Source organism: Camelus bactrianus, chromosome 10 (genome assembly GCF_048773025.1).
Source record: "Camelus bactrianus isolate YW-2024 breed Bactrian camel chromosome 10, ASM4877302v1, whole genome shotgun sequence".
NCBI classification, from domain to species: domain Eukaryota; kingdom Metazoa; phylum Chordata; class Mammalia; order Artiodactyla; family Camelidae; genus Camelus; species Camelus bactrianus.
Window position 1 is genome coordinate 34,931,613 of NC_133548.1, and position 27,849 is coordinate 34,959,461.

At 41.8% G+C, this 27,849-nt stretch overlaps 1 protein-coding gene and 1 long non-coding RNA gene across 3 annotated transcripts in view; one reads left to right on the forward strand and one right to left on the reverse strand.

Annotated features, from left to right (window-relative positions):
• Nucleotides 1–27,849, reverse strand: part of LOC123619584 (uncharacterized) — a 69,088-nt gene that overhangs the window by 23,487 nt on the left and 17,752 nt on the right. The window lies entirely within an intron of this gene.
• Nucleotides 4,262–12,273, forward strand: LOC105076793 (mas-related G-protein coupled receptor member X2-like). The gene is made up of 2 exons (XM_010965037.3): nt 4,262–7,207; nt 9,066–12,273. The coding sequence occupies exons 1-2, from the start codon at nt 7,197–7,199 to the stop codon at nt 10,081–10,083; spliced, it is 1,029 nt and encodes a 342-aa protein (XP_010963339.2). The 5' UTR covers nt 4,262–7,196; the 3' UTR covers nt 10,084–12,273.

Consider the following 27,849-nt stretch of genomic DNA (forward strand, 5'->3'; position numbering starts at 1 on the left):
TTTCCCAAATGTAATGTGGTCACTAAGGTCCCCTCCACCTAGGACATCTGGCATCCATGAGCCTTGGAGAGACACCGATGGAATGAAAGAAACAAACAGGGGTCAGCACAATGCTGGGAGCTTTAGGAAAGAAAGGAACACCAAGGTATAGTGGACACATGCCTTTCACAGCTAAGAGGGTGCTTACACTAAATTGAATACGATCATATCAAATAGGAAAAGTCAACCAGAGCAGCATGCAGTCCAAGCCAAGATACCCACATATCCCCAGAATGTAACTTTAACAGGCACTGGGATTTTTGTCTGTGATGTTCACTCCTTCTCCTCAGTGCCTACAACAGTGTCTGGCACAAAATAGTCATTCAATAAATATGTGTGAATAAATTTATGTGATGCTTAGAAGAAAAAGAAATTCCAACTAGGAAAACTAGAACACTGGTTGTCACAACTTTCCACCCCTAGAGTTCCCCCAGGCCATGTTCCCTGACAGCAGATCTGAATGGCAGACAGATGGGAGGACACGGAATGAAGGATAAAGAAAGGAGCTGGCTCTCCCCACTGGCCGCAGGCTTCTCTGACCACACAGCTCCTAGGAGTCCTAGAACTCCTGTCTGCATGATCCTCTGACTTTCTAAAGAACCCAGCCCTTGTCTGAGCAAGCAGAGTTTGAGCTAAAAGACAAAGGAATCGAAAGAAAATTCAGTAAGTCTTTATCTTCCTTCTTTTTATACCAGCAGAAAGTCAGCTCAGAGCTGCCTTGAAGCAGGAGGTCCTTCCTGGAGCCCCTGACCCTGCAGCGAGCTTCTGGTTCTCTGGCTGGGAAAGCCCTGGAGCAGCTGCTGCCTTTTCTGGTGCCATTGAGAGACTGAGAAGTCGTGTGACTTCCTGTGCGAGGACCACGCTTGCTCTCACGAGGGATTCTCTAACCTCCAGCTCTCCCCAGCTTGCCTCCTTCTCTGATGCCTTGACTGTTCTTCCCTCCATCCAGCCAGTTCAGCTAAGCTTGATCCAGTCCCCCAGCTCCCCATGGCTGGTTCACCATAGATTGACTGTCATTCCGATTACGCAGCCAGAGTCTTCCATCCCTGGTCAAGAAGAGACAAGAGACTGGTGAGGCCCACTCTCCAAAGGGCATTTTATAGAAAGGATTTTGCAACCAGAAAATTTCCTGTCCCCACTTCCAACTTCAGTGTCACCTGCTTCTTCTTTCCTGGACTCCCCTGTGATTCTCTGTCACTGTGATCTGCTCCCCCATTCCCTCAACACATTGCCTCCCAAATCCAAATCATACAGGAATTGGGAGACTAAATCAATGACAGGGGAGTTCTACTTTCCACAGGGGCTGGGCTTCTTAAACGGTGGGGCAATTTTAAAGTGGAATTTAACCTTTCAGATAGTCTTGGTCTCCATTTTGTTTTGCTTGTATACTGGCAGAGGCCTCTCACAGTTAAGCTCTGAAAGTTCTCTGCCCAGAATGACTTCCCCACTCTCACATCTCTGGGTCATCTACTCAATCATTAATTCAGGCATTCTTGCAGACACAAATGCAAGCACTTAAAAAAATATTTGCTGAGTGTAGGTCAGGCACTATCTCAGGCCCTGGGACTCAAAGACATGTTGATTATTCTCAAAGAGCTCACAATGCAATGGGAGAGAAATATGTCTTCAGATGCTTAAAGTACTATGTGATAAATGCTTTGATATGGACATTTTTGTAGCTGCATGAACAAAGGACAGAGCCAAATTCAACTAGTTCTAGCAAAAACGGAACATTATTGGTTCAGATAACTGGGAGTCCAGACATACTAGATAACGTCGCTCCAGACATAGTAGGATCCAGAGTTCCAATGACATCATCAAGATATCCCCCTTTTCTGATTTCACTGCATCTGCTTGGCTTTCAGTGGTTAGTAATAACTGCAAGGACTGGCATGAGAAGAGGCCCAGACACAGGGATGAGCCACCCACTTCCAAAATATCTATCTGTGCAGCTCATGTAGTAAAATCAGCTACACACACACACACACACACACACACACACACCCTCCCTGCAACACAACTCCCCAACAAAGCTGTCCTTTACAGGGATTTTCTAAATGATGCTGCCTTGCATTCTCAATTCTAATGGAAAGAATACATAACACAGAATTAGGGGCCATGGAGAGGCACCTAGATTGATGAGTATATCACAGTGATGAAAAGGGAGCCTCTGGGAACCACTGAGGACCTGATGGATGACAGTCATCCTGGGATCAAGTTTGGCCTCAGGGAGATCCCCATTTGAGGTTTCCTCTCTCTTTGGTGCAAAACAAATCCAAGGGAAGGGGAAGGTACAGGAAGGAGAGAAGCCTCCACAGGTGCAAGAGATTTTCATTTTAGATTCATCACAAGTGGAAAACACCTCATTTTACAGATGAGGAACTAAGGTTCCACAATTAATTATCAAACTGGAAATATACAACGTATTACAAAATGGCATAAATAGCTGAATACTTAGTGTGCATATACCAAAGTATTTATGCAGTTGTTTCTACGTAGAAGTATGACTAGAGATTAGATTTTCCTCTATATTCTATATGTTCTTCTCCCGGCAGCCTGAAAGACTTTTCTGAAGCACAGAGCTGAACTGGTTACTTCCTGGCTTAAATTCCTTGAATGGATCTCCTTTGCTCTCAGAAGGAGTTTCATATTTCCTATTATGGCCACAACAAGCCCTGCATGATCTCTCAGGGATAGAAGATAGACTTTTAGAACAATCCAAAGGTGGGATGTCTAACAGGAGTGCCCTATGAAAAGTTGGGGCCTCAAAAGACTAAACCTTTAGTGTATTTCTCACTAGTGAGAAATAAAACCACCAAGAAATTGATCAAGCTTAGATCTGGGTGAGGAGAAATTTTCTCTTGAGAATTTGTAGCCACGAGACACATTGTGGTCCAAATTCGCACAAGCTATGGTCTCCCTAAAACATCAAATGACAGGTGGGGTTTCTGGGGACATCCTGATAGAGGAGAGCCATGCTGGGAATTTCCCCCAGTCAATTAGCAAAAGAAGGTACAAGTCTTCTCTGGAGGAACTCAATTATAATTCAGACCTCCAAGAATTCCCACAAATAAAGTCCCAAGGAAAGTGAGCAGGCAACAGTCAAAAATTACAAATACATATAGAAACAAGGCACCATATGAATGTGACAGAAGAAACAAGAGACGGTAAAATCAGACATACGTAGACTTCAGCGTTGGAATTATCAGATGGAGAATTATAATACTGCTATAGTGAACAGGGTTAGACATAAAAGAGAGAATTCACAATGTGAGCCAGCATCAGAAGCAAGACAAAAAAATGGCAAAGCAAATTTAAAAACAAAATCTCAAGTCCAACTTCTAGAGATTAATAACATGAAAATTGAATTTAACGTTCAGTGGCTGGATTAAACAGAAGATTAGACACAATGGAAAAGAGACCAGTAACCTGGAAGATACACCTGTAGAAATTACCCAGAAAGCTGCCTAGGAGACAAAAAGATGGAAAATAAGAAAGAGACATTAAGCGATACGGAGACTAGAAACTCTAATATATGTCGAATGAGACTTCCAGAGAAATAATAAGAAGAAAATGATCATAAGAGCTAACAAGTATGTAGTACTGACAATATATCCCTGTCACACAACAAACCAATAAGTAGGTAATAATGTCATCCCCATTTTATAGATGAGGAAATTGAAACATTGAGAAGTTACAACTGTCTAAGGTCACTCAGAGATGCCAAGTAGCCTGGCTCCAGAATTTGTGTTCTTAACCACAACACAGTATTTGAAGGGAAAGAGCAGAAAATTGTTCAGAAATGTGAAATGACAGCAATCTTGAAATCCAGGAAACACCACAAACCCCAAGCTTGATATAAAAAGAAAGCCACTAGACACATTTTGGAGAAAGGAAAGCCCCAGAGAAAAAGGAAATCTCTTAGAAAGAAAAAAGGCAGATCACTGCAAGTGAATGGCAACTTGACTGATGGCCAATCTCACAACAGCAAGTGGCAGCCAAAGATAGTGGATGTTCAACGTGCCAGGGGACAGTAACTGTCACCCTATACGATTTCAGCCTGGAAAAACCATCTCTAGAAAATGAGGGTGGACAATGAAAGTTCCAGACAGAGACAAATTAGAGCCCTCACCACCCCTAGACTCTCATGAAAGGAACTTCTAAAGAGCATATTTCAAGGAATGGAAGATGTGAGATGTGAAATGGGAGAACAGAGTCAAAATAACGTACTGGAGCACAGTAGGTTGGGAAGAAGAAGAGAGAAGCTAAGGCTTTCTAAGGTCTTGGTGTTGTTTGTGAGGAAGGTAGACTTCTGAGGACAGTTGTACAGTTTGTACACTGCACCAAAGTACAAGGTAGAGGAGGGGGATGGCGGCTGAAATACTATCTGCTGGTTAACCCTTGTGTCCAGGTGCAGGGCTGTGACGACATAGCTACCACACTGCGGGTGGCCCTCAGACTTGACACAAATCTGTAAAATTGCTACAGCAGTTGCCTGGAAAATAGGGTGTAAAACTTTTAGAAGAGTTGAACACACACACACAGAAAAAAACCGTCTTCTGAAAAACCAGTGACGTTCCGGGCGGTACCACAGAACCTCCTCTTCTGCTCCCATCTTTTGAGAAATCTTTTAAGAACAGGAAGATTTAGAGACCTGTTCCTGGTAAGCTGATGATCTTAATGACTCTTCCCTCAGTTTCCACAGGGCTGCAGCAGCACCTCTCACCACGGCAGGTCTGTGTAAAGAGTCCTGTGAGCAACTTCCCTTGTGGGGCAAGGTTGTGCTTGGGAGCGCCAAGCACAAGGGCGTGCCGCTTTCCTCACGCACTCTCCGACACACAGCACCCAGCTTTTGGATATTTGAAAATCCAGAGGTGAAAAGATCTCGACAGAAATTCAATTACCCTTTCTCATCAGTATGAGAGCAGGTTTTAGCATTTTTTCCCTCATGTTTAAGAAACATGGATTTTCTAGGAACTGAGTTGGTCATTTTCTGATTAGGTTGTTAGGGTTCTTTCTTAGTAATGTGTAGGAGATTAGATATAGACATAGATTTTTTTTGTCCAAGATATGCATTATAAATATTTTTCCCAGTTTGTTATTTGACTTGTTTATGGTGGTCTTTTCCATGCAGAAAAGGTTTAATTTTTAATTCTTTTTAATCAGTATTTTTATTTATGGCTTCTGAGTTTTGTGTCATGTGTCATGCTTAGGAAGATCTTCCCCAGTCTAGGATTATAAAATAATTTTCCCACGTTTTCATCTAATTCTGTATGCTTTCCTTATTTAAATATGCAATTCATTTGAAAGTTAACACTGTGTAAGATGTGAGGTATGATTCCTACGAAACTTTACCCTTGATGGCTTCCCAGTTGCCCAATAATGTTTATTAACTTATTATTTTTAAGATTTTATCTCTGCCCCCTCTCATTTGGAATGGCCCCTCTATCACATGCTGGATTCCATATGCATTTACATTTGATTCCTGAGACTTTCTGCCTTGCTCCATCAATCTCTCTGCCTGTTTTGTTTTGTTTTGTTTTGTTTTTTTATGTTACCACCTCACTGTTGTATTCACTGAGGCTTTAGAATACATTCTAATATCTGGGAAAGCTGAGCAGTCCTTATTGCTTTCTCTTTTTTTTCTCCAGAAGTAGTTGAGCTTTCATTTTATTGTATTTTCTAACTTTTCCTATATAGGAAAGCTATTGTTTTCTGCAGAGTAATTTTGTACCTAGCTACTTTTCTAAGCTACCTGCCTTTGTGGTTGTTTCTCAAGTTGATTCTCTGGGCTTTTCCAGGTATTCTATCACACCATTCTCCCTCAAACCCACACATTCAATTTTCCAGCCTTACTATCCACTAGAACCACGCATGTCAAGATCGGCTGTGACTCATTGTATATCCCAAGGTCAATTCTTAGTCTTCATCTTATTCAATCTTCACAGTAAAATTGACACTATTGCTCACTCCCACACCTTCTAGAACGAGACTTTCAGTGCCATCTCTGGGATACTATGCTTTCCTCGTTTACTCTTTCTTCAGTAGCTGTTTCTTGCTAATGTGTTGGCTGAGTCCTCCTCTTCTTCCAGGTCTCTGGAGGTTGGAGGCCCTAAAGCTGAGTCTCAAAGCTTTTCTCCATGAATACTCACTCCCAGGGTGAGCTCACCCAGCTCCTTTGGAACGTAAGGGGCATGGCCTTGTGTGTTATTTATCATCACATCTTCTGACACAGTACAGGCACACAATAGTGCTGGGTAAATGAATAAATGAGTGAATACATTTTCCTGATTGTCTTAAATGCTTCATAAGTTTTTAAAGCAAATGACAAGTAACTCACTTTGGTGGCAGCGTGGGCACATGAAAAAATTCATAGGAGCTAAGACTGAAAATATTGGTTGGCTCTAGGTGATCTGAAAATAATCTAGCTAACAGATTTCATGCTGTAGAGGGAGAAAGGTGACAGAGTGTGTGTGGTATGCTAAACTCCTTATCCTTTATAAGGGAACTCAATATACCCTGCTGTTGATACTGAAGAATCAAAAATTAAAATGTAGGTTTTTTATTATATAAAGTTATGACATTAACTTCTAAAAGAATTGAGAATGGAAACTGAAAACATTGTTTGCTAATGGGGAAAGAGATTAGGAGAGACTTTACATTTTACTTTATACACCTCGGTGTCATCTGAAATAAAGTTAATGTGCATACATTACTTCCACGATTAAATTTGAGACAGGCCATGCAGGGCCTTAAATGCCAAGGAAACTATTCTTTAGCTATGAAAGCTCACATTGCTTGCTGGGTTTGCTTCCTGCACAGGCTCATGGAGAGCAGTGAAAGGCTCAAGGACAAACATTCCTCACAAGGAGGGGGACTGGATGGGGTAGGATGGGGACAGAATGAGATAAGTGATCGGAGTCAGGGCACATGCAAAACATCTCATGAGGTTTCTTGTCTCACCCATCTCCAGGATCTAATTTGCCAGCACCCTTAGTGCAGGAAATCACAGGGGCTGTACAGTATCTTGATAAGCCTCACTCAGTCACCAGGTTTCTCTCTTGCTCTGCCCATCCACAGGGTAAAAAGGCATTCTCTGCTATTTATCAATCCCAGTGAAGCTCTTTCTTGTCTACTCACCACCTCCAGCAAGAAGAATGGTGCTAAGGTAAGAGTCTGCTCAAGAACTCTCTTCGATCAAAGGCAGATTTGTTTCCTCCCCATTAGTGCACAGGCTCGTGACTTCACCGGGTAGGGTGTGCAGGGAGCAGGGGCATCCAACAGCAAGAGTCGGGAGACATGAAGCTCCCTCATGGAAGTTTTAGGTGCTGGTAGCTTGGACTATGGGAGAGCCAAACGAGGTCAACCAGGTTCTTTTTGCGTCTGTTCTACCTGCCTATATGCTCCTTTTCCCTCCAAACATTCAAATCTACAACTATGAAGAGAAATATATTGCTAATTTTAATTTAGGGAGCAAGATGGCATGCTGTTATTGCATTCCAAAGCTAAATTGTTGTAAACCTCAGGTTTCACAGATTTGTTTGCTATTCAGCGTGTTTTGTTTTGTTTTGTTGGTTTGCGGGGAGAGGGGGGAGGTTGTGTTTAGTTCTGGGTTTTTGTTTTTTTGTTTGTTTGTTTTTGGTATCCTTATATTTGGCATTGTCCCAGCAGAAAATACAGGACATAACCTAATGGGGTAACTGAGAAGAGTTTAATGAAGGGACTGATTATAAAGGTGTGGGCAGAGCTTAGGGAAATCTACAAAGGATGCTGAAGCTCCCAAAGACAAATCGTAACAGAGAGTTGTTACCGTTGCTGGGCTTGAAGAGGAAAAGGAGGGAGCAGTTACCAGAACTCAGGGAGGGTTGTGGCTGTAGCTGCAGTTCTGTCTGTGGCTGAAGAAAAGGGCCACCAGACAGAGGCTCTGTCCTCACCACCACCGCCAACTCACAGCCTGGCAGGGAGAGAGCCAGGGAGCTAAAAGCCCCACATCACTCTCTTCCTGCCCTCCAGCCTCCTGTCAGTGTCTCCCTCACACTGAACGCAAGTAGGAACCAGAGGGAGAGGGAGCACAGAGATCAGTGAGGCACAGGACACACAGAAGGGTAGAGAAGACAGAAATGAGCCCTGATGGCAAATAAGAGAAAACCTACCTCTTCTTACAGCCGCCTCACTGTTGGTGTGTCCTGGGACTTTCTGTCTCAGTGCAACTGGATCAGTTTCTCATTGTGTCACCTCAGTTTGTGTCTTTGATTGCCTGTTTGTGTGTCTGCATCTACCTAGTGTCACTTCTTCAGCATGATCTCTGATTATCACCATAAATGCCTTGAGAATGGAATATAGTCGTTGCTTTTTAAGGATGGGGTACACAGGTATTTGTATTCTGAGTTTGTGATTTGGGCTTCTCTAGAAATACATTATAAAAGTTACTTAAACTGTGGCCAGCACACAGAGCTAGGCACTGGGGACCCACCAATGGATGAAAAAAGCACTTCCTGTCCTCATAAAGCTGATACACTGGGCCATTTCCAGCCCTGGAGGCCTGGCTGTACTCACACTTGTCATAGCAAGAGGTCACCTTCCCTTCGTGCCCCTAAATCATGATGTCCTTTCTCTCTGGTGGGTGCACCATTCTTAGTCACTAAGACTGCCCACAGGTCATGCCTGAGGCTTCCGACTTCCTGGCCCTAAGAGGAAATCTCAGTTCCAGGCAGAAGGAACACTGAGCTCAGAGTCCCACTGTCACCCCCACGTAACCTGTCCAGACTTTTCTCCCCCTGCCTCCTATGGCCTGGGAGGTTGAGTGGAGGTGACATTCCTCCATTCAGTAGAGGGTTTGTATACAGTAGAGACGATCCAGGCAACTGAGTCAAAGAGAACTGGGTTTGAATCCAAGTTCCAGGACTCCAGGGCTGTGTAGACATCAGTAAGTATCTTCATCTCTGGGGGCCTCCGGTTCCCTTCTCTGTAACATGGAGACAGTAATTCCCACGTAGCAGGTGCTCACGTCTTGTCTGTGTTCCCAGGGTCACCAGTGGAGGGTTTCTGAGCTTGGATCCAACCACCCCAGCCTGGGGGTCCGAACTCACATCAGTGAATGTAAGTGGCCAGGCCCTTCCTCAAACTTTGGACATGGCGACCAGGACCCTGCTCTCGCTGACGGTCATCATTGCCGCGGGAGGACTAGCAGGAAACGCGACCGTGCTGTGGCTCCTGGGCTTCCGCCTGCGCAGGAACGCCTTCTCGGTCTACATCTTCAACCTGGCGGGAGCCGACTTCCTCTTACTGGGCTGCCAGATTATAATTTCCCTCATGTTCATCACCGCCTTCCACTCCATCTTACTCTTCTACAACTTCTTCGTCCCTGTGACGAACTTTGCCTACATCCAGAGCCTGAGCTTGCTCAGCGCCATTAGCACCGAGTGCTGCCTGTCCGTCCTGTGCCCCATCTGGTACCGCTGCCGCCGCCCCAAAAGCTTGTCGGTTATTGTGTGTGCCCTGCTCTGGGCCCTGTCCCTGCTTCTGAGCATCCTGGAAGGGATGTACTGTTACTTCCTGTTGGGGGATTTTCACACTGATTGGTGTAAAGGGTTTGATTTCGTCATTGCCGGGTGGTTGATCTTCATATTTGTGCTTCTTGCTGGGTCCAGCCTGGCCATGGTCGTCAGGAACCTCTGTAAATCCCAGCGGATGCAGCTGACCAGGCTGTATGTGACCATCCTGCTCACCGTGCTGGTCTTCCTCCTCTGTGGCCTGCCCTTCGGTGTCTACTGGTTCCCCGTACACTGGGTCATTCCTGGTCCTTTAATATTCTCCTATTCTCACCATTTGATGGTTGGCCTGTCCTGTGTCAACAGCTGCGCCAACCCCATCATCTACTTCTTCGTTGGCTCCTTTAGGCAGTGGCAGCGGAAGAGGCGGGGATGGCAGACACTCAAGGTGGTTCTCCAGAAGGCTTCGGAGGATGTATCAGAAGTGGATGGAAGTGAAGGAAGCTTTCCTCAGGAAACCCAAGAGATTTCGGGGAGCAGTCTGATGTTCTGATTCAGAGTCTCTGCTTTGATCAGATATATGTGGCTCTAGGGGGGAGGGTATAGCTCAAGTGGTAGAGCACATGCTTGGCATGCATGAGGTCCTGGGTTCTATTCCCAGTACCTCCTCTAAAAATAAATAAGTAAACCTCATTACCCACCCCCCAAAAAAAACAACAACAACAAGATATACGTGTCTCTGAGAGCCAACTTTCTCCGTATTGGTGTGGGAAGGTTTCTTAACTTCTCCCAGCCTCTGAGCCCCTGGTCTTAAAACGGTTAAAATAATAATTTGGCTAGTGAGGATGGAGACAGTGCCTGTTACACAAACACTGAGTGCAGTGTCTCAAGGACTGTCTTATCCAGGGGGCTTCTCCTCATTCCCATGAGAGCTTCACCAACTCTGGGGTCCAGGACTGTTTCCACTTTTGAAGAATTCCACCTTCAGCAGAAGCTGAAAGCAGTGCAGGAAAGATCTAAATTTCTTTGGTCACTGCGCTTGGTAGGAACTAAAAGAACATTACATTTTGACAAGTTTCTGTGGTCATATTTTTTACAATCTGTCTCCAAACAATTAAAAGAATTAAAGTTCACCCTAGCCCCAAAGAGCAGTCTTGTTTGATTTCAGCAGGGCTTAGGATATCTTCCTAGCTCAATAAATATTTATTGAATAAATAACTTAATGAGTGAATAAGAGATGAATTTTTAAGTCAATCTGTACTGAATTGCCATTTACCAGATTTGAGTCACCACCTGTAAGTTTGCTTTCACCATTTTCAACTTTTGCAAGCATAAAGTTAAGGTTTATAACCTGATAAATCAACATCAAAGAGTATTTAAGGTTTGATGTGGGTTGTCTTTCTGTGGTTTCCTCTCACATGCCCTCCAGTAGAATCCCATGTGCAGTCCTCCTCATTCTCGCCCCTTTGCCCTGATTCTCCCCGCCTGGGGGGCTCGCTGATCCTTCATGCAGGTTTCCAACGGGTTTTATTAGACTCTGTTCTCTGGGGACAGGATGTATGTCAGATTTACCTTTTATTCCAAAGAGCTCACAACATTGATTTTAGTAATCTAATTACACAAACATTTTTTGTTACCTGTTCTATCAAAGTAATATACTAAGCTTAAATGTTGCCTCTTTTAATAATTTTAATATTTTTAAATGGAGGTGTAATTAAGAGAGAGAGTTCACAGATCATTAGTGTATACAGTTCAATGAGTTTTGGCAGCAAATACACCCATGTGACTCAAACTCCAATCAAGACATAAGACATTTTCATCACCTCTGAAAGTTCCCTCATGTCCCTCCAAGGCATTCCTCCTGCCCCAGAGGCAACTATTATTTCTATTTCTGTCACCAAAGATTACTTTTGCCTGAACTTTGACTTCATGTATTTAGATTCACACGATGTACTTTTTTGTTCCTACCTTATTTCACTCAGCATATTTGGAGGATTTACTTGTGCCACTGCACTGCATATACCAGCAGTTCCTCCCTTTTATATAGCTAAATACTATTTCATTGGATGGGCGTCTACAGCTTATTTTCATAGTGATAGATATACGTGTAGTATTTCACTTTTGGCTATTGTGAATAAAGCTGCTGTGACCATTCTTACTCATGTCTTTCTTGGAACATGTTTTCATTTCTCTTGGATTAAAAAAACCTGAATTGAAATTGCTGGGTCATAGGGAGATATACACTTGACTCTATGAGAAATTGCTAAACTCTCTTCTAAAGTGGTGGTGCCAGTTCCCATTCCCACCAGCCATATATGAAAGCTCCAGTGGCACTCCCTGCTCCCCAACAAACATGGTACTGCCAGTCTTTTGAATTTTAGTCATTCTGATGGGTGTGAAGTGGTATCTCGTTATGTTTTCATTTACATTTTCCAAATGACTTATGAAATTGAGTATCCTTTCATGTGCTCACTGGCTACTTGTTTTTCTTTAACGTGTCTGTTTACATTTTGCCCATTTTCATTATTTCTCTGCAAGAGTTAAAAAAAAAAGCAAAAAAATACCATATGATATCACTTATATGTGGAATCTTAAAAAAAAAATACAAACGAATTTATTTACAAAACAGAAACAGACTACAGACATAGAAAACAAACTTATGGTTACCAGGGTGGGAAGGGGGTGGGCATGGATAAATTGGGAGTTCTAGATTTGCAGATACTAACTAATATACACAAAATAGATAAACAATAAGGTTCTACTGTATAGCACCGGGAACTATATTCAGTTTCTTGTAGTAACCTATGATGAAAAATATGAAAACCAATATACATATGTTCCTATGTGACTGAAGTATTGTGCTGTGCACCAGAAATTGACACAGCGTTGTAAACTGACTATACTTCAATAAAAAAAAGACAAGAGTTTTTATATGCTGAATACGAGTCCTTTGTTAGTTATGTGTATTATAAATATTTATCATGTTGGTGGTTTGCCTATTCATTTTTAAATAACTTTTATAATTTAAAGCACTTTTAGATTTATAGAAAAATTATGCAGAAATTACTGAGGGTTCCCATGTACTCCCACTCCTCCCCACAATTTCTCCTATTACTAACATTTTCCACTAATGTGGCACATTTATTCAAATTGATGAACCACTATTGATACATCATTATAAACTGAATTCCCTAGTTTACATCAGGGTTCAGTCTTTGTATTGTATAGTTCAGTGGGTTTGACAAATGCAGGATATCGTGCACCTACCATTACAATATCGCATAGAATATTTTCTCTGTCCCCAAATTAATTGAATTCCTATAGTTTTTTGTTTGTTTGTTTGTTTTGTTTGTTTGTTTTTGTATTTATCCTGTTTGGTGGATTGGTGTTCTCTGAGCTACTTAGACCTGTGGTTTGGTGCCTGTCAATTATGTGAAAAATTCTTGGCCATTGTTACTTCAGATACTTCTGTTCCTTTCTCTCTTTTTTCCTCTTTCTGATGTTCACATTACACATATGTTACATCAGTTGCAATCATCCCACAGCTCTTGAACATTCTGTTCTGTTTTTCACTCTATTTTCTCTTTGCTTTACAGTTTGGGAAGTTCCTATTAACATATTTTGAGGCTCGCTGATTCTCTCAAAGGCTGTGTCTAGTCTACTGATGGCCTATCAAAGGCACTCCTCATTTTTGCTGCAATATTTCATTCTAGCATTCCCTCTTTCTTAGAGTTTCCATCTTTCTGCTTATATTGTCCATCTGCTCTTGCATGCTGTCCACCTTTTCCATTAGACTCCTTGGCATATTAATCACAGTAATTTTAAATTTCCAGTCTGATAATTCCAAATATCTCAGCCATATTCTAAATTCTTATATAGGGAATCTTATATGGGGAATAAATTGATCTTGTTTATACTGATAAATTAAAAATTGGAAATATACATTTACAATTCAAATCTATAACCACAACTAATAACAGAATTTAGAAGAAAAATTGAAACAAATTGTTGCTTCTGGAGAATAGGATTCAGGAAGATTTTTACCATTTATTTGAAACACTTCTATGTCAACTGGAAAGAAATTGTAAATCTGCACACATTACTACTATAATTAAGAATTGGGTGGGACGGGCCATGGAGAACCTCGAATGACAGGTAAGGAGGGTGTGATTTATTCTTAGCATTGCTGCCCAAGGACGCAGTTGGCAGCAAAAGGCTCTACAAAAACAATCCCTTGCAGGGACCAGCACCCAGTGGGGTGGGGAGGGACAGAGATTGAGAGATAGGAAGAGAGTTGGACCAAATGTTGAGAAACATCTCGTGAGGAGTCATGACTCAGAGAACTCCACACTCTCATTTACCAGCAGGTCCCTGTACAGGAAATCACAGGGACTGTGCAGTATCTTGATAAGCCTCGCTCAGGCACCAGACTTCACCCCTGCTCCTGCTGGTACCTCTCCAAGGCAGACATGTGTCCTCTAGTGACTGTCAATCCCAGGAAGCTCTTCCCTTCAGCACAGGTCAGCCTGTAACCTCCAGCAAGAAGAATGGAGGAAACGTACACTTATCAAGTATTTATTTCCAAAGCCCCTGTTGGGTTTTTCCTGTTAGTGCACATTCACATAACTCCACCTAGGGGAGGAGTATTCAGGGAACCATAGGGGCTCCAGCAGAAAAAGACAGGAAAAAAGACATAAGTACCCTCCTGGCAACTTTGGGTGCTGGCAGCCTCAACTGTGGGAGCTCTAAATTGGGAAAACAACACTGTATTCCCTTATTGGGTCCTCTCCCTGTTCTCTCCTCCATCCCAACCATTTAAATTTGCTGTCATAGTGAGGAATTTGCTGCTTCCCTTAATTTAGAGAGTAGGATAGGGAACATGTATGCTTCTCAAAGCTAAACTGCTGTTGCCAGATTTCACTGATTTCCTTGTTTTTCTAAAGTTTTCCCCTTTGTGTGTCTGGCAGTGTCCTAGCATAAAAGAAATGGCCCAAAGAGATGGAATAATTGAAGAGACTTTAACTAAAGAACAATTTATGAAGATGTGCAGGTTAAGAGAAAGTTTGAAAGGAATGGTGAAACCTCCAAAGGCAATCAATTGGAAGAAGCTTTTGCTAACCCTAGGCTGAGGGACAAAGGGAAGGATCAGTTACCAGAACTCAGAGAGGCTGAAGTTGTAACCATAGGTGTAGCTGTGGCTCTAGTGGGCCACCAAACAGGGACGATGTCCTTAAGTAGAGTAACACTGCCATTGCCAACCCACAGCCTAGCAGGGAGACAGCCAGGAGGTAGATTAAAAACCCCTTATTGCTGACAGGCTCTCCAATTTCTTGTCAGTGTTGTCCTTTGACTGAAGTCAACAAGGATCCGTAAAAAAAGGAGCCCACTGATCAGGTACAGCGATGTATCCTAACTCAGGAGTGAAAATCAGGGTAGACAAGGACGAAAAGAAGAACTTGAGGGCCAGTGGGGAATATCCATCACCCTCTTACACCCACCACACAAGCTGCATTCCCTGGGACTTTCTCTGTCTCAGTGTGCAATCTTCAACTGAACCTCCTCAGGGTTCTGTTTTGTTTTTCTCTTTGCATCTTCTTTCTTTAGTGTAATTTTAATGGAACAATCTCACTACCAACAAACATACCTTGAAAAACGATTGTATTAAGAAAAGAGGAAACATGTTCTGATGGGTTTTTTTTTCGTTTAAGTAAACTTCTGCCCTAGAATGGTCTAATAAATGGTGGCTTGACAGTTTTAGACATGAGGGCTCCTTCCAGTTTGTTGCTCCTCCATCCCTAGAGAGGTTCTCTCATCTCAGTAGTCCTCAGTGGCCTCAATCCTTCTTGCCACATCAGCATTCCAGGCTGGCAAGAGAGGCAAAATGACAGAAGTTCTTCCCTATAAGTAACTGCGTTACATTTAAAGAATTAACCTCTCCAATCAAAAGACAGAGATTGGCATAATCAATTGATTATGGCAATAATCTACTTTAAATATATAGACACATGCAGATTAAAAGTAAATGAATGGAGAAAAATATATCATGTTGACACCAATTTTAAAAAGCAGGAGTAGCTATATTAATTTCAGACCAAGCAGACTTCAAAGCAAGGAAAATTTCGGGGAAAAAGAAGGGCATTACATAATTATAAAGGGGCGAATTATCCAAGAAGATAGAGCAATTCGTAATGTCTATCTATATGCCTGAAAACAGCATCAAACTACGCAAAAGCTATCCTCCTAGCTCTGCCTTGGGGGTGGATCATGTATGATATTCAGGAGCTTTCTTCAAGAAGAGAGAAAAGATGTGAAAGTCCCTCATGGCACCTTTTGGGAGGTGTCACTCACAACTGTTTATTTATGCATGAATTCAACACACATTATTTAAACCTACTTGATAAAGCACTATGCTATTTCTATATAGAGTAAACACCTTTCAAACAAATCTCTGGTTAGTAGACCTATCTGTATTGATTGACGTCCAGTAACCGCTGAGCCCTCAGGACCATTTACTAATTATCTAGTGCATCTGGACATTACAGCACTGAGTCATCTGCTTCACAAGAACCAATTGCGCTTGTTTCCAGTCCTGCTTGTGCCAGTTGGACTTGTTTATGTAATTACCTAATTTATCAAAATATAATGTAAATCAATGAAGATGGAAAGAGAATTGTGGTTTCAATGAAAATTAATGTGAATGCTTAAAAGGGCAATAAAAGCTAGTCTCAATATTATTTTAATTTAATTAGGTGTGAGCCTGACTATACAAGATTGAAAAAAATGCAGTGATACTGAAAAACATCATCAAGCAGAATGCTATACACATGCTCTTAAGATCTCTCCTCTGATAAATCCAAACTGCAAACCATGGACAGTGCTGAATGGATGTGCTTTCTGCAAGAAAGAGTAGAGCTATATTTTCTACTCCATAATCATAGAAAAGTTCTCTCTCCTTTATTTTGGTGAGTAAATTCTGAGTTAAAATAAAATATTTATATTACAAATGTACCCTTTTTTATAATTGCCATTTAATAGACTGTCACAATTAACCTGTCTATTTCCAGTCTTGAAGATATCATTAAGTAGGCTTCTCATAGAAGAGTCTCTCAGTCATTCTTCTGTTCTCTCTATAAATAACAACTGAACATCTTCTGTGTTCCAGCTCCCATGCCAGGCACTGGAGACTCAAAGATAACATACTCATCTCCAAGGAGCTCACAGTCTGTGGAAGGAAGGAGCCTAGTGTGCGACAGACAGCTACACATTGTGCTCCTTGCTATCACAGAGTTATGTTTGGGGGTCAAGGGCATTCAGAGGAGGGGTCATTTTAAAATTCTAAGTTGTCTTGCTTCCATCCCAAAGAAAAACGTCACACCCAACCACCCAGGCAAAGCCCGGCAGTATGAATCCAGGTGGCTCCCATGCTGGACAACATCCTCAGCCAAAGTTTTACAACTGGTGGACCCGCTAGGCTCACTATGCTGAATCTTCTCACAGCCCCCAGCCCACACTCTGACATCACACCAATGCACAATTCATGAAAACATTTTTAAGGAGAGTCTGCAGGTTCTTAGGCCACAGGCATTGCATCTCTACTTAATCCCACTACCCTATGTTCCAGCAGAGGAAGTCTTTGCCTCCAGCCAAACCCACCTCAGCATCCAGATACCCTGGATATTCAGGAATATAGAACCTACAAGTGCTAGATTGGGCAGAGCACTGGACCTGGAGTCAGAGAACCTGGATTCTCATACCGACTCCATGAACAACTTGGATAGTGAAGTTATGGGATTGCCCCAGTATGACTTTTTGCCATTTGTGGTTGGTTATCTGTCTTCAGAATAAGGTGGTAGAGTTTGACTTCATGATGGATGAGGACAGAAGGTAACTTCCATTAGAAGTCAGGCAGCCTCAGAAGTTCATGTCTCTACACTCCAACTATAACCATGAGCATACACTCTACTCATCTGAAGCTAAATTTGACAGCTACCTGGAATTCAGAGAAATTGCATAATGCTCTTTCCATACGATGGTACAATATGTATTGGGCACCAATATTGCCAGTGCACCAATGCTGGCTGTAAAAACAGATGTGATTTGGTTCTTGTTCTCCAGGAGCTTCTAGTAGAGTGTGGAAGAAGTGATCTTACACACACCTAACATATTGTTTTAATTGGCTCTGAGTTCTTCCAGGATACAAACACAGAGATAGGGAGCACAGAGGGAGAAGATCTTATTAAAAAGTATGTTTATGGTGGCACATAAATCAGAGAAGGCTTCTTGAAATACTTGGAATTTGAACTGATGACTCTACAATTCACCACACAAGTAACCTGTGTCACTTTTGCCAGCCACACCAAACTTTTGAGGTAGGCAAGGAAAGATATATAGATCTGAACAGATGGAAATGGGAGAAAAAGCATAACAGTGGCATTGCTAGTAAAAGTACAGAAGATGTTTAGAGAATGGTGATCAGTACACAAGTAAGTTGCATTCCCTGTGACATTCCAAGAATTTGGTTGTGGTTGTTAGATCCCTCTTAAGAAGGGTCACAGGACTGGAGTACTGTGAGCAATGAGCCTTGAAGTGATAGAAGTTGGCATAAGCAAAATTAGCTGGAGTCAACTCTACAATATTGTCAAGTCCAGAGACAGCCAGTGAGGTTACCCCAGCAGGACTAGACAAAACGGCAAGTCCTGCTCTCCTGACCCTCCTCTCTGGAATATATTCCAGGGTTGGAAACTACAGCTAGGACCAACAGGAAGGAGGAACAAGGAGAAAGAGGGGAGGGAAAGAGAGAAGCAACAGAATGCTCCCCCTTCTCTGCTACAGTCTTTTTGTCTGCAAAGGCCAAACTTGGAGCAGGGGAGATGGTTCATCTTTCAATTAAATTTGATGTTTTATTCCTCATATAAAAATTCAACTCTAAAATTTTTAACAACTTTGATATGGATGATGGTGTAAGGGTTGGTAACCAATTATCAGAAATCTCGTATTTAAATTCTGTATCTCATCTTGTACCTCTTTGGAAATACAGTGTCTCTAGTATCTGGATATTTAGATCAAAGCTTCTGTTTTAATATCCTGTTACACATCTGAGAGAATGACCCATGTGGACGGCTGCAAGAACAAAGGATTCCAACGCCAAGAATTTTGCAACAACCAACCACATCCCCTCCCCTTTTTAGTATAAAAGGAGCCTGAATCCTGACTTGGGGAAGATGGACATTGATTAGTCTGCCATCTTCTTGGTCAGCCGGTTTTCCTAATAAAGTCGCTATTCCTTGCCCTGCCCCCGCCCCAATAATGCATCTCATCTTCAGAAGTTCTGAAGAGATCGACGAGAGAAGAGGTGCAGGTTTGGAACTTTAGTTGTGTCTGTAACAATTTAGTTATATTTTTTAAGGAGATATTGGAAACAAACATGGCCAAACTTTAATATATGCGAAATTGTAGTTGTTGGTATACGTATTCTTACTACATTATCTTCGGGCCATATGCCTGGTTTATAGACTTCGCTCCAGCATAACCCCATCCTGATTCTGTGTCTTCAAAATCCATGCAGATAGTCAGTCCAACAGACTAACCTTTCAGGTTTTTTTTAAACTTTCATTCTGAATTAATTACAGACAAATAAGGAATTGCAAAAAAAAAGAGTATAGAGAGTCCTGTGTACCCATCCCTGAGCCTCTGCCAATGGTGGCGTTCTACATAAATGAAGTACATTACCAAAACCAAGAAATTGACCTTGGTATGATAAAATTACCTACACTTAGATCAAATTAGATTTCACATGCACTCATTTTTTATGCCTTATATATAATTCTAGGGCTTTTTATCACATATTGTACATTATATAACTACCACCACATTCAAGATATGAAGCTGTTTCTTCACCACAAAAGAATTCCCTTCAGCTACTCATTTATAGCCACACCCACTCCATCCCCCTTCCCAAACCCCTAACAACTACTGATCTGTTCTCTAATCTTGATAACTTTGTCTTTTCAAAAATATTATATAAATGGAATCATACAGCATCCAATCTTCTGATTTTGGATTTTTTCATTGAGCAAAATGTCCTCAAGATCCACCCAAGTTGTCATATGTATCAACAGTTTGTTGTTGATTTTTTATAATTGCTGAGCAGTATTCCATGGTATGGATGTACTGCATTTGGTTTCACTATTCAGAAGTGGAAGGATATCTAGTTTACTTTCATTTTGGTTATTATAAATAAACCTGCCATGAACATTTGTATACAGGTTTTATGTGAAAATGTTTTCTATTCTCTAGGATAAATGCCAGGAATAGATTTCTGGGTTGTATGGTAAGTGTATGTTCAACTTTTTAGGTAAACGCAAAAGGGTTTTCCAGTGCCGCTGCGCCATTTTACATTCCCAACAACATTCGGAAGATCTGGTTTCTCAAATCCTTATCAATATTTGAAACTATCAGTATTTTTATTTTATCCATTCTAAGAAGTGTGTAGTGGTATTGTGGTTTTAATTTGTGTTTGCCTGATGGTGAGGAATGGAAAACATCTTTTCATGTGTTTATTTGCCATCCACGTAAGTATCTTCAGTGAAGTGCTCATCAAGTCTTTTGCCCTGGTTGAATCTGACTACCACTAACTCCATGCCTGTTGCCAGGCAGCTGAGTATAGCTGGAGAACAACATCCAACCATGCCCAACAGTTTCACTTTCAATGTATGTCCACACACCTCAGGTATCCACTTTGCTCTGCTGAGTGGTTATGTAAGGTTTCCATAATTACCCTCTCTCCAAGGGAAACATTTCACACCATCTCTCTCCTGAAACCTCCTCCTCACTCTTTTATCAGTCTCAGATGATGCTCTGCTGAAAATTTCTCTATGTGCTCACACCAAATCTTCCAGCCAACCTGCCTCTGAGCTCATTTCTCTGTCTTTCCTGTCGTGCCAGGTTCTGCACACTCCTATCCGAAGCCGTCCTCTCCACCTGTGTGCCAGTTCCCATCCCCTCTTCTACACGGAGACACTCTAGAGAATGACTGTCTCTCCCATCTGCATCTTCAATGTTCCTTCTCAGTTGGAGTTTCCCAATACCATACCAACACGTTATTCTATCTCCTGGCTTAAAGACCACCCAGCTTTACATTTTCCTCCATCCACAGCCTGATTTCTCCACTTTCCTTTATAGCAAATCTCTTTTCTCTCTCAATCTATTTCTCTGTCTCACGCCTCCTCCTCCTCTTCTTCCTCCTCCTTCCTCAACTCCCTCTGTCTCTCTCTCATCTTTTTACATCTCTAGCTCCTCCTCTTGGCTATGTCATTAAATTTATTTTCCTTGCTTTAAAATTTTATTTTTGAAATAGCAATACATTCATAGGTTAAAAAAATGTTTAATGCATATATTGAAAAAGATCATTCCGTTCCAGGCCCTTGGGCATCTATGCCTTCTCTGCAAAGACAAATACAATTATTATGGTTATTACTTTTTTTTAATCTTTCCTGAGAAATTTAATGCTAAACAAGTGTATATAGATTAATTTTTATGAGGATTAGTGTATATAACACATATATTATATATTATACATGTAATATATGTATATATGTGTATAATACATGGAGTTATTCTTCCTCACACATGTCTATATTGTTCTGTGCTGTCTTTTTCTAAACCTGATATATCTTGGAGGGCCTTCCAAGCAGATTTGTTGCTCTTTTTATACAGCTATAAATACAGCATAGTATGCAGTACCATTGTACGGATGAAATAATTTACACAGTATTGATGGCCATTTTGGCTATTACCAATCTTTTTTATTGCCATTAATTCTACATTTATTAACTTTGTATATGTGTCTCTTGCATATGCACAAATATATCTCTAGGATAAATTTCTAGATGAGGAATTACAGGTAGAAAAACTATGACACTTTATATATGTTTTTATATGTTGCAAATTGCTGGGGGCTCTTTCAATCTTCACTCCCACCAGAAATGTGTGTGGGTACCTTGTCCCACCCCATCTCCCGCACAGTACGCTGCTAAACTATTGGGTCTTTTATATTTCAATGAGTAAAATGTAACGCTGTATGATTTTAATTTGCATGTCTCTTATTATACGTTTGGTTTCTCATCTTTCTGTATGTTTAAGAGTCACTTTTATTTTCTAGAAATTGTGAATTTGTAACCTATAGTCATTTTCTTATGGCTGATTGGATTTAGAATTATCATTTTATGGGAACTTTTACAAGTAGGAGGAATTAGTTCTTTGTCTTGGATATGAGTTTCCAGTATTTTCCCAACTTGCTACTTATCTTTTGATTATGATGGTTCATGCCATGCCAAAAATTTTCATTCTATTCTTGTCTTTATTAATCCTTTCTTTAATGTCTTCTGAATTTTGTGCTGTACTTTGAAAAATCTTCCCCACTTTGAGTTAAAAAGAATTTTCATAAGGTTTATCCAGGTACTATTGTATTTTCATTATTCAAAGCATTTAGTATAATTGGATTTATCCTAACATCATACACACAGTATGTTTTCAACTTTATTTTATTTTAGATGACTATCAGTTGCCCCAATCCCATTCATTGAATAGCTCATGTTTTACCCACTACTTTAACTTACACCCTTTGTGATATAGTAAATTTCCATATGTATTCATGTCTAATTCTGAGACTTAGAGAGAGCTGGGCAGCCTGAGGCAACATGTCTTCAGCTTCCTACTTGTAAAGTGGGGGAGGGTCGGCCCGGAGTGGGGTGGGACAATGGTCCCATCCCGGATCTACTGACTCGGAAGCTGAGGGGCCTGGAAACTGAGCCTTTAATAAGCAACCCTTCCCTTGGTGTCCACCTGAGTGAGGGCAGAGGGCCCACCTGAGTGCTGGCAGGCAGGCACGATCTCAACGGAACAAGTGGCAGAAGTACCATCTGGGCTGCCCGTGTGGCATCTGCCACCAGCCCTTAAAGGACTGAATTTTTTTAATGCCAACCTTAAATTCTACACCCTTTGAAAATATTTTTCAAGGAAGAAGGTAAAATAAAGACTTTTTCAAACAATTGAAAGCTGAAATAGTTCATTGTCAATAGATTTGCACTACAAAACACACTAGCCAGAGTTCATACAAGAGATCGACGACACTGAATGGAAATTTTGATGTCAAAAGAGGAAGAGCACTAGAAATGGTAAAAATGACAGTAAATGTAAGAGACATGATTTTTAAATTTTAATCACTTTTAAATTAATCAATGTAAGTATCGTATTAACAGATTAAAGGAGTTTGTGTGTTTATATGTACTTTAAACATATAAATACAGTAAGAATATAACATCTAAATCTGATAAAGGCCACTTATGCAAAATCTACAGTTAACATTACACTTTCGTGGTGATATACTGAATGAATTTTTACTTCTAATTTTGGGGATAAGACAAGAGTATCCACTCTCATGACTTTTATTCAACAATGTTTTGGAGATCCTAGCCAGTGAAATAAGAGGAAAAAAATAAATAGCGTACTAATGGACAGAAAGAAGTTCTCTTTATTACAGACAATGTGATTCTTTAGGTAGAAAGCCTTAATGGAAACAGCATGAAGGTTTCCGTTTTCATAACCACTCTACTCTCGTTTGCCATAGACTTACTTTCTCAGCTCCTCCTTCTGCAAGGTCTGAGGTTCAGCAAATGTATGTAAGCAATTACTGTATTTGTCCCACAACTGGATGACAGCTGCAGTCACAGCACGGGGAGGCCTCTTCTTCCCCCCTGCAGGTCTCTGAGGGCTTCCATGAGCAGAGGGCAGAACAGCCCAGAACCCTGTTCTCATTATAAATTTTCACCAGCATAACCATCATGAGAGAGATATGGTCATTTGTTTCAATCCTGCTCCCCTAGGAGGACAACTTGGAACTGCCCAAAAGTCACGGCCACAACAGTCCTTACAACAGGATTGATGTGTGCAGATTCAACCCAGACTGAAGAATGAGTATCTATCCACGAGTAGCAACTAGCACCCAAGACCCTTCACCTTTATGGTCTCTGTTCCATCACCCGGGGAGCCACACAGTCCCTCAGATTGCTGGCTGGGAAGACTTCCACCATTTTAAATACACAGGTCCACAGTTGAAACCCTTGAAGCTACATATGATCACATATGAAAGATCACATTTGTCTTGATGGCAGCTTTGTGAGACCCTGAGCAGAGAACCCAGCTAAGACATGCCTTGACTCCTGCCCCATGCAAACTGTGAGACAATAAATATGTGCTTCTTTAAGCCTCTAAATTCATGGCAATTTTTTATGGAGCAATAGGTAAACTAATTGAACAGATAACTAGATATGTGAGTCTGGAATTAAGATGTTCCAGTAGGGATATAAATTTGGAAACAATCAGTATATAGGTCACATATGTACTGGTTATTATGCATTTGCCCCCATCTCAACCTACTTTCCACCCTTCTCTGCCTTCCTCTGTGCCCCTGGAGGCTACCTTCTATTGACTACAACACATGGGCTTCTTTGGTTCAGCTAAAGGAAGGAGATCAGAAAGCAGGAGAGGGAGGTCACAATATTTCTTCCCCTGTTCTCTCCCAGCTCTGGGTAGTGCACCCTTAGACTTGGCTAACAGTGGCCTCAGCTGGACCAGCTGTGTCATCTGACCCTGCATCCCCTACTCCTACCACATGGGGTTGGCCCTTAGTAAGAACAGTGAGAGTAGTTAGTATCTGTAAATCTCGAACTCCCAGTGTATCCCTCCCTACCCCTTTCCCCCCTGTTAATCATAAGTTTGTTTTTCTATATCTGTGAGGGTCTGTTTCTGTTTTGTAAATAAGTTCATTTGTGTCTTTTTTTTTTTTTTTTTTTTTTTTTTTTTAGATTCCACATGTGAGTGATATTGTATGGTACTTCTTTCTGGCTTACTTTACTTAGAAAGACGATCTCCAAGTAAAGGACATTCTTGAGGAAACTTGAATGGGGTTTTGGGGAGAAAGTATGAAAAATTTCTTTGTACTAGTCTGGCAACTTGCCTGTAAGTCTAAAACTGTTACAAAATTAAAACTTTTTTAAAAAAACTATATTTTAATTTTTTTTAAAGAAAGGCCGAGTCCCCCCGGGGAAGTGCCCTGAAATACCACAGTAAGTGTGTAGAGTAGTGATTCCTCCAGTCCTTCCTCAAAGTATTTGGGTAACTGCCAGTATTTGGGTAACTCTCATATCAATGTTCGAGTAAAAAGAAGTACTTAGAGGGCTGTTATTTAGAGTCTCAGCTGACACAGAAACCCAGGAACCCAAAGCACCATCATTGTCCCCTGTTTGAGAAGTGACAGATGAAGGCCAAGGGAAAAATGGAGTCCTGGGCCAAGTCCATCTCACAGAGAACCCACTGCGTCCACAGACCAACTGGCAGCCATCTCCCCAGCTCTTAAATATATCATTGGAATGGTCTTACCCAGCAGTTAGCAAAGCCCATATTGGTTCCTTGACCTATGGAGTACAAGCTACAGTAGCATGAAAGATCCAGTGGAGGTCCCTGGAACTATACCCTCTTCTAGACAAAATAATAAATAAAAACAACATTGCATTCCTGGGGGAATAGCAGAGATTGGAACTACCCTCAAAGATTTAAATGATGCAGGGGTCATTATCTCGACTGTATGTCATTTGTTTCACTAGTCTGACCCTTGGAAGAAGTAAATGAATATGGCAGATGGCAGTGGACTACTGACATCTACTGAGCAGTAGCACCAAGTGCAGCTGCTGTTCTTAATTTGGCATCTTTACTAGAACATAGTAACACGGCCCCTGGTACACGGTGCTGCTTTTGATCTGGCAAATGCATTGCTTTTAATATCCATCAGGAAGGAGGATTGGAAGGAGTTTGCTTCAGGTGGGATGGGCAAGAGTATACAATAATTATGCTCTCTGTCACAAAATATTCTAAAGAAACATCTGGACATTCCAGAAGATATTGTATTGGTCCACTGTACTGATGACATCATATGAATGTGACCTGATAACCAGGAAGTGGCAAGTACTCTACAAATCCAGGAGATAAATATTGTAAAAATTCAGGGGCCCACTTGCCCCATCTGTGAAGTTTTTAGGGGTTCAGTGGTTTGCCAGGACAAAGTAAAAGACATGATATTGTAACTTACACATACTGCCACCAAGAAATAGCCTTGGTTAGCCTCTTTGGGTTTTGGAAGCAGCATATTTCACATTGGGGGATACTGCTCTGACCTACTTAGTGAGTGATGTGGAAGGATGCCAGTTTTGAGGGGAACTCAAGGCAAGAAAGGGTTCTGCAGCAAGTTCAGTCTGCAGCATGAGCAACCCTGTCACGTGGGCCATGTGACCCAGAGATCCCATGGTACCAGAGGTATCTGTGGTAGAAAAAGAGGAACACTCATACACTGCTGGCAGGAATGTAAAATGGTGCGGCCACTGGGGAATCATTTGGCAGTTCCTCAAAATGCCAAACAAAGAGTTACCATCTGACCCAGCAATTCCATCCTAGGTATATACCCAAGAGAAATGAAGAAACATGCCCACTCAAACACTTGTGCACACATGTTCATAGAAGCATTATTCATGATAGCCAAAAAGTGGAAACAACCTAAACATACATCCACTGATGAATGGATAAACAAAATGGATATCCATACAATGGCCATTTCGAAGTACCGATACATGCTATAATTTAGATGAACCTTGAAAACACTACGTTCAGTGAAAGCAGCCAGACACAAAAGGCCACCTAGTATATGACTCCATTTATGTGAAATGCCCAGAATAGATACATCTATAGAGACAGAAAGTAGATTAGTGGTTGCTTGGGGGTGGGCAAGGGTAGGGAGAGAGGAGCAAGAATGGGGAATAACTGTTAAACAGTACAGGGCTTCTTTTGGGGGGTGATGAAATGTACTAAAATTAGATTGTGGTGATGTTTGCACAGCTCTGTGAATATCACTAAAACCCATGAACCGCACACTTTGTGTCACACGTTAAGGTCCACCAGAGGGCTTCTACTGCAGGAGAGGCATGAAACAACCAAGTGGACAGGGTCCAGCAGATGTTAGCAGCCTCTGTCCCTGGCCACCCTAGTGTTGGTGTAACGGGATCATGAGTGGAACAGCCACGGTGACAGAGATGGAGGTTAACCATGGGCCCCACAGCACCACATCCCTCTCACCAAGGTTGATCTGGTTGCTACTGCTGCTGTCCAACCTGTCAGCAGCAAAGACCAACACTCAGGCCCCCAAGATGACACCATCCTTCAAGGAGGCCAACCAGCCACCTACTGGCATTTGGGCCATAACTGGAACCTTCCATCCTGGAAATGGCAGCAATTCATCCTGACTAGGACTGGCACGTATTCTGGGTGTAGCATTTGCCTTTCCCACCTGGAGTGTCTCCATTCACATCATTATCTGAAGGCTCACAGAGTTGGGGCCAGAACCAAGATGAGGGAGTACAAAAGACTGAGTATCATCTTACGGTCTGCACCTTAGGCACCTCACTCTAGTCCCAGTCCTGCACAGAGTATCTAATTTACCAACATAAAACCATAGACCACATTGCCCTGGGCCAAGGGACCTTATCGATGACCAAAGAAGAAAGCAGTGGGCACATGGAATCCACTGGCTTTATCACATACCACGTAATCCAAAAGTGGCTAATCTGATACTGGTTAAATGGCCTCCTAAAGAGGCAGGCAAGGTGCCAGGTATCCTTAAACAAATGGCCGCTATAGGTAGAATGTCCAGAATATTCCATCCAGCAGCAAAGAGGCCCCCACTCATGTTTACTCCCTATTAGGGAATGTGTGTTTCCCAAGCCTGTAACTTTGGACTGTGGGTCTAGAGGTCTTGGTCCCCACAGGGAGCATCCTCACACCATTCTCACACCATCCACACACATACAAAATAAGAGTCTCACTGAACTTAAAACTATGGCTGCCTCTTGGACTCTTTGTACACCACGGTCAAAACAAGGTCTCATCAGACTTCGAGAGTGATTGGCCCTTCCCACCATGGCGGGGGGTAGGGCTGCTGCCACAGTACTGTGGACAAGGAGGAATGGTTACCACTGGGATGTCTCTTCTTACTCACAGGCCAAGTTTAACTGTAAATGGGCAAAATAGAGCAATCATGGCCTGAAAAGGACATGAAAATAAGGGGTTCAGACCCCCTGAGGGTCTAGGTCCTTCCACCATGTCAAGCCACCTAGACCAGCAGAAATGCTCAGCAGAGGTGAAGAGACTCTCTAATGGGTGGTAGAGAAGGGAGGTGAAAGGTGTCAGCAGCAGCCTGGGGGTAGCTGCCGAACTA